Below are 8,345 nucleotides of genomic sequence, written 5' to 3'. Positions count from 1 at the left end.
GAAAAGTCTTCCGAAATAACCCGCTAAGGTTTATATTGAGATTTCGAGTTTCAAATTAAAGTGATGTTTTCGCATTCATTTAGAATTATATATTTTCGTCATTTTTTAAAAGCAATTTTGATTCTTAAAAATAGAGTCTCTTAAGACTATTACTACACACGTGTGTGCTGTACGGTCGTAACGAATATAGCCACCCCCTCTCTCCCCGTGGGTGTCATAAGAGGCGACTAAGGGATAACACAGTTCCACTACCACCTTGGAACTTAAAAAGCCGACCGATTGCGGGATAACCATCCAACTGCTGACTTTGAAATACACAGGCCGAAAACGGGTAGCAGCGTCTTCGGCGCGACAAAGCCAGCCCTGCGATCACCAACCCGCCCAGCGTGGTGACTATGGGCAACACACATGAGCTCACGCCATTTTTGGCGTGAACTTGTGGAGGCTTATATCCAACAGTGGACTGCGATAGACTGAAATGATGATGATGACAGTAAAACGAATTCAAAAAGTTTAAAGTGTGTGTACGTAACTAACAGCAACATATACATCGCTTTCATTCTATTTAAAACAATTGATAATAAAAAAAAAAAGTGTAACGTAAGTCTGAACTAAAATTTAATCTAATAGTAAAGAAAAACGCCCAATTAAAACAACAATTATCTCACGAAATTTCCTCTGCGTCACTTCGGTTCGCAGCGCTCGGCAACTTGCAGTCAAACTTGTAACTACCCTCTCAATTGAATGCGACGCTGACAAACAGCTGAAACGGACACTTCTGAGTACCTTTACACTTTGAAGTGTTATTAAGACGAAAAATCTAGATAGTAACTTTAGTTTACTTAGTAGTCTTTTAGTTGACGTATTGTTCTTAGATGGACTTTAGTTGGTTTATTGCATACTTGGTTAGTTAAAGAACAAAAAGAATATTCGTTTTTTTTATTTTGTTTTTTTTAAATGGTGAAATTAAAAAAAATACTAAAATGATTCTAAAAATTATTTGATCAGTCGAATGCTACGTCGTCACGGAACAGTCAAAAACGTATTATTCATGCAGGCGAAGCCACTGGTAAAGCTAGTTTTTATAATGATTGTTTTTCAAAATAAATAACAATATGACTGTGGTAATGTATTAACAAATAGGAAATAATAACGAAATTACTAATTGTTAATTGAGATTAATTACATTAAAGTATATTTCAAACATTATCTTTATATAGATACCTATATATTTCTTGTGTGCGTGTGTATGTCACTGAACTCCTCCTAGACGGCTGGACGGATTTTGATGAAATTTTTTTGTGTGAGTTCAATGGCATTCGAGGATGGTTTAGATTCACAATTTGGTCCACTAGAAAATGTTTATTTAACTTATTTTTCATTTATAAGTAGTTGTTAATTTCGGAATGTTTTACATTGGATCTGGTAGACTGCGCTACCATCGCAGCATCAAATATTAAATATTATTCTATTTTAATTTCAGTTTGTCCCGATAGTTGGTGCTGCGATCAAATTGAGAAGAATATTTGAAATTTTGTGTTATGGCAAAACAACGTTTGCGGGGTCAGCTAGTAAATAAATAAAATTACGCTACAATTGAACTGTATATGATAATTTTGTTACATTTGTAGTAATGTACTTCTTTTTTTAATATTGTAATCGTGTTATTTCATGGTACGCACAGAAAAATCTAGACCAGCTATTTTCCCCACGAGTGGGAAAAAAAATTAATAATTTTTTTGCCAATCAAGATAGCATCTAGAAAAATATAGCTCTTAAGAGATGAGACAAAAGTTAAAAGACCTGGTAGAACCACACAAATATATTTTACTATGAAGACACTTATCTATCAGACTATATTTTGAAAAAATAATCTCTATAAGAATGTTTGCGATATCGCTTCCTTATCGCCAAGCTTTGATAAAACTACTTGAATACTCTGACCTGGATAGTAATTTTGCAATAATCGGTTGCGATTCACATACTGTGTCCACCGAATTATCCCGACTTTGTTATATGCAAGATAGTCATAACCGATACCCAAAATATATTATAGTTTAAGCATAGAACATTTTGGGAGATCTAGGGTCAGAAACGCCAGCGTTGTTAGAGATAAAATCTTGCGTGTTGCAGATACTAGCGAAATTATAACAAGCATAACAACTCTATTAAGGATACAATACATACAAAAGGTCCTTAAAATCTTTTGTTATATAATAGAAATTTAATTCTAAAACGGTGAACTCCAAAATATAGTGAAACGAATTCAAGTACCTCGGTTTGAAATGAAATTTTAAGTAACAAAACATTATAATCCAACTCCCTTCAAATTTAGCGAGGACAGAGAGACAAAGGGCATCCTAAATAATTTTGCTATTTTGGAATAGAAATGTATGATTATTTGTAAATGAAGCTACCAGGGGCCCATAAACGTAGCAGAGTATATTCAAAGTTGAATTTCGAGAAATAACTACAGTGGAAACTATCAAAAGGCTATCGTAAAACAACAATTGAATCCCTAAATTTGAAATGTTTGCTCCGAATCGACCAACTTGAAACACAAGCAGGGCCTCAACCCTCTATTAACTGCCATGTTAATAAGGTCCGAAGTAATTACAATTGAAAGTCCGACCATTAATGTGACAAGGTTCCTCCATAAAAGGGAGGATGCGAAGTAAGAACTTTTTGAAAATTAGTCGAAATATTATAAAAGGGTCGCTTTAATAGCAGGTAATTGAGGGTTTGGAGGTCAAACGTTGTTGGTAATGCGGTTGGTCTCGCTTGATATAATTGCGTTGTGTAATACAGACAAATGTGTAGTAAACGTTTGAATCGAATTTAAGACTAGTGAGTTTCCTACACAAAATGAAACCATTGTAATTTAATATATCACTAGCTGTGCCTGCGACTTCGTCCGCGTGGAATTTAACAAAATATATAATGTTAAGTTCGCAGAGTTGCAAAAAAAATCTAACATAAAAGTAGCCTAAGTTACTCCTTATTACCTCTGCTATCTGCCAGTGAAAGTCCCGTCAAAATCGGTCCAGCCGGTTCAGAAATTAGCTAGAACAAACAGACAGACAGATAAAAATAGTAAACAATGTTATTTTAGTATATGTATTAGTATACATATGAATTTATTTAAAAGCAGTTATTTTAATGTTACAAACAGACACCCCAATTTTATTTATTTGTATAGATGTTGTAATTATGAATAAAAATAAATAGCCTCGTCACAGATAATGATGCCATTTTTGTTATGAATGAGAAGAGAAAAGAATTTTGCGACGTAGCTCGGCGGTGGTTGTTCAAAATATGCAAGTATTAACATTAAGTAGGGATCGCAAACACGAATTTAAAACTTGAAACACCAACAATACACTCGAAGTTAATCTCAGGATCTTTTGGTATCTATTTATTTGTATTATTCACTACGATGTATCAATCGTTTATACATACTAATATTATACAGAGGTAAGATTTGATTGTTTGTTTGCATTGAATAGGTTCCGAAACTACTGAACGGATTTGAAGAATTCTTTCACTGTTGGGAACCCACACTGTTCGCGGGTGACATAGGCTATATTATATTTTCAAAAAAAATTACGAAAAAACAAAAATATTTTGAAATTTTTGCTAAATACCCGTGCGAAGCTAGGGCGGGATGCTAGTTAAATATAAAGTAATAAAATCGAATGTATTACTAATTAGGTTTAAATGAATGTTAAAATTATTATAATTAATTTAACCTTTAAGTACTGAGGTGGTGTAGTCAGATCATAAATTGTGACGTGACGTCTCTCAGACGGTTATTTAAATAATTAAAATGAGCTTTTGCTATTCACTTGAATCACATTATTTAATTGCAATATGATCCGTTTATTATTAATTTACGAAGGAAGTGTAAAAAACAACAATATTTTCATATGAGTTCAACATTTATTAGGTACTAATCAAACAACTAATATTTCGCTCTCTTAGAAACATAGTATTTATAATCAGGCTGTATTAAATTATTTTGTATTTTTTTTTTGGCAAATTTCTTATAATTTAACATCAGTCTTTATCGTAGTATTGCCTAAATAATCATTACTTCTCTAATCAATAAAAATATTTAAAAAAAATTACTTATTGTCTGCACATTCCACGCATACTGTTTTTGAACATCCGAGACAGATAGCCTTGCGACATTCGATGCAGCTGTACTTAGTACGTCTTTTGAGTCTTGATGGACAAATTTTACATGTTTTTCTCGCTGCTTCTGTATCTTCAGGGGCAGTTATTTCAGGTTCTGGTGGTTTATCTGTACCTAGTACGCGTGATATTGTCAATCGCAGCTCTCTTGGTAAACGATTATTATACACTCGACGTTTTAGGTGTGGTAAGACCAAACTGCGAGCAAGATCCTGGAGATACTGAGCTCTAGAAATATTAGGAACGGCAGTGCAGGTCTTGTACAGAGCATAGGCGTTGACTCCACTCAAGTCCAAGATTCTGAAAAAAATAGCGAGAGGCCAACGTCGGGTTCTACGACTTGATGAATAATTCGAACATTTTTTATCGATTTCGTCAACACCCCCTTTTGTTCTATTATAATCCATTATAATTTCCGGCTTTTTTGTTAGTGGATCCAATTGCTTTGTGTGGTGCATAGAAGATATCAATAACACTGCTTTTGACTTTTTGGGGACGTAAGACACAATAGTGAAGTCTTTCGTGAAGCCGTGTAGCGACGATTCAGGCGAACGAGTTTTAGATGCTTGAAATTCAGGTGGGATGTGTCTTTTATTTTTTTTCAGTGTTCCAACGTAAGTGAGACCCCTATCTTTTAACTGTTCCATCAATTCTATGGAGCTAAACCAATTATCGGCTGTAATATTTCTATTGGTTTTTTCAAAATCCTTACACAAACGTAATACAGACTGAGTTGGGATGGCAAGCTTTCTCTCGGTTTCTGGTAGTCCTAGCCCATCAGAGTCTTTTCCGTGGTAGATGTATGCATTGTGTACATAAAAGGTTTCTGCGTCACAAACAACTAAAATTTTTAGGCCATACTTGGCCGGCTTTTTGGGCATATAAATAATAAATTTGCATCTACCTCTAAATGAAACTAGCATCTCATCTACACATAAGTATGCTCCGGGAGTATACGCTTTCTTGCAATTGGCAATGAACAGCCCAAAAATTTCTGAAATTGCAGCCAATGGGTCCGTTTCAAGGCGTTGTGATCTACTGTTACTGTCATCGAAACGAATGTAGTTTAGGAGGGTGAGAAATCGGAATTGAGACATTACGCAGCGAAAAATTTCACGCCCGGAACCATCAGTAGCAAAAAGGCATTTGGTATTTTCGTGATTTGATTTGAAAACTGAGGTATAAAATAATAAACCCAAGAAAGCTTTCATTTCTTCGCGATCGGTTGATCTAAGTTCAACTTTGTCTGGATTTTTGTACTTTGTGCAAACCTGTGAAAGTTTTTGATTAGTACAAGTAACAATTGTATCAATCATTTTCGTGTCAAATAGCTCAAGCCATAAAGATTCCGAGTCGATGAATGTTTTGGGTTGACGTGGTGGAATATCAACAATATTGTGACTTGCTGTACGACTCGATCTGTTAATAGGTTCTTCAGATGACCACTTGTACCCATTTTTTCCGTAATAATACTTTTGATTACCAGATAAAATTGAAATAGGACTCGTAGTTTCGGATCTTAAAGTTCGGTTGACATCAACAAGAGGCACACTGGTCGGTCTAGTTTGTAGCTGATTCTCATTCTCTTGTTCGTCTTCTGACTGTTCGGATTCGGTTTCGTGATCAGATTGCAAGAAGAAGTCTGGGTCTGCCTGATCATCGTCAACGTCGCTAAAATCACCCTCCGTTTCCTTTTCTAACCAAGTTTGTAGAGTATTTTCGAAGTCCTCACTAGTAGCTGCAACCACTCTTCTTCTTTTGCGAGAATTTTTTGAAGTACTTGGTTGATCCATCTAAAAAATAGCATCAATAATGAGGTGACGTATAATAGACACTTAGAAAGATATACACCAATAATGACCTGACGTCTAACAGACCCGAAACATTAATACTGACCTTACGTCTCAGAGACACTGCGCAGCCCCACAACCGAACGTGTTGATGCGCCGCTTGCGAGCGCTCGACTGATCAATCGTCACGTTCGATCCGTAAGCTACAGAAAAGGGCGCGGGGGTAACTTTAAAGGCGTCGAAATAAGGCTCATTTTTGTTTTGTCACCGTCTGTGAGACACCCACGTCAGTACTTAAAGGTTAATGTCTGTTGGTTCTGAGTGGCTACGGCAGCTGTGCAGTTACGGCAGCAAAGAATATAGCCACCCTCTCTCTTCCGTGAGTGTCGTAAGAGGCGACTAAGGGATAACACAGTTCCGCTACTACCTTGGAACTTAAAAATCCAACTAATGGCGGGATAACCATCCAACTGCTGGCATTGAAATACATAGGGCGAAGACGGGCAGCAGCGTCTTCGGTGCGACAAAGCCTGCCCAGCGTGGTGACTATGGGCAAAACACATCAGTTCACGCTATTTTTGCGCGAAGTTGTGGAGGCCTATGTCCAACAGTGGACTTCGACATGCTGATGTGTGTGTGTTGATTCTGAGTAATATCTAACTGCTTTTACAGAACTACGGAATATATTTGATGGTATGATAAGTTTTTCTAGTTTTGTTTTAAGGTTTTTTATTATAAATCAAAGTAAATAATTGTGTTTGCTCGCAAACGAAAAAAAACCGACTTCAATTACATCGACAAGTAATACAACGTAGATCGACGAGAAAATAGTCAAGTAACTACGCGTTATCAAAGATTACTCAAAAAGTGGTTATCAGATCTCAATAAAATTTATATGTAACCACATGACAAACATCAGCTTTCGACTAAATTAAAAATTATTAAAATCGGTACACCCATTAAAAAGTTATTGTGGATTTTCAAGAGTTTCCCTCGATTTCTCTGGGATACCATCATCAGATCCTGATTTCCTTATCATGGTACTAAAGTAGGGATATCTCCTTTCCAACAAAAAAAGAACTATCAAAATCGGTACATCCAGTAGAAAGTTATGCGGTATAATACAACGTAGGTCGACGAAAAAAGCGTCAAGTAAAAACGCATTATTAGATATAACTCGAAAAGTAGTTGTAAGATCTCAAATAAATTTAAATGGGACCAATTGACACACACCACCTTTCGATTAAAAAAAATTGTCGAAATCGGTCCACATGGTCAAAAGTTCTGATGTAACATACATAAAAAAAAATACAGGCGAATTGAGAACCTCCTCCTTTTTTGGAAGTCGGTTAAAAAGTCGCGAGGCTTAGTATAGTAAATAAGATTCAAATATTTGTACGAAATAAAAGAAATAAACTCAAAACAAGTAACATTATGAATTCCGCGGCGCGTAATATCGTACGAATTATTGGTCTCCGACAAAGCGCTGTACGTTATTTTACAAATATTGCACGAAAAAAAAACGTACAAAAGAATAAGTTAATTTTATATTTAACAAAGGACGCTGGGTTCTTTGAATCTGATGTCTTTTACATGTGGGTTAAGCAAATGGAAATCATTACTAACGTTATGGGAAAACGTTTGTTTGGTTATTATCTGTAAACACAAACATTTTGAAATTATTTAAATTATTGATTCAATAACTATATACCTATAACGTATAATAAAACTTTCACTAAGTGATTCGAACCTGTAATAAAACTTTATAAATTTACTTTTTCAAAGACAAGTTCAATCATCACGACGGTTCAGTATCTATTAGAATATTTCACTGCTGGGCAAAGGCCTCTTTCTCCATGTAGGAGAAGGGTTGGAGCCTAATCCACCACTCTGCTCCACTGCGGGTTGGCGAATGAAATGAAGACGTTCGTAAATTAATATATTATTTTTAACCGATTTCCAAAAATGGAGGAAGTTCTCAATTCGACTGTATTTTTTGTTTTTTTATGTATGTATGTATGTATGTATGTTAACTTCGAACTTTTGACAGCGTAGACCGATTTTGATCATTTTCTTAATTGAACCTATATTTGACCTTCCTCAAATGCTCTGGGCTTTTTTTATATTTTTTATTATATAAATTCACACTGTCGCTATTTATATTGCGCCGATTTTTAAATCATTGTCATTATTTGATTTTGTTTATTGCCTCTCATTTTTTTAAATATATATTATTATTTTTTTTCTGTTATGCTCTGGGCTACTTTCCTCACTACAGGAGCACAACACTGCTTGAGATCATTACTTTTAGTTGAGATCTTATGTAAGCTTGAAATTCTTTCCCTGTCAGGCTGCTTCAGT

At 35.3% G+C, this 8,345-nt stretch overlaps 1 protein-coding gene across 1 annotated transcript; it reads right to left on the bottom strand.

The window, feature by feature from the left end:
* Positions 1–4,124: 4,124 nt before the first annotated feature.
* Positions 4,125–5,987, bottom strand: LOC123666483 (piggyBac transposable element-derived protein 4-like). Its single transcript, XM_045600573.1, has one exon. It carries the CDS (start codon positions 5,985–5,987, stop codon positions 4,125–4,127), a length of 1,863 nt encoding a protein of 620 aa, XP_045456529.1.
* Between the last annotated feature and the right edge of the window lie 2,358 nt (positions 5,988–8,345).

The sequence above is a fragment of the Melitaea cinxia genome, chromosome 26 (assembly GCF_905220565.1).
Source record: "Melitaea cinxia chromosome 26, ilMelCinx1.1, whole genome shotgun sequence".
Classification (NCBI taxonomy): Eukaryota; Metazoa; Arthropoda; class Insecta; order Lepidoptera; family Nymphalidae; genus Melitaea; species Melitaea cinxia.
The sequence above is the reverse complement of the archived record's forward strand: the minus strand, read 5'-3'. Positions and strand labels throughout refer to the sequence as shown.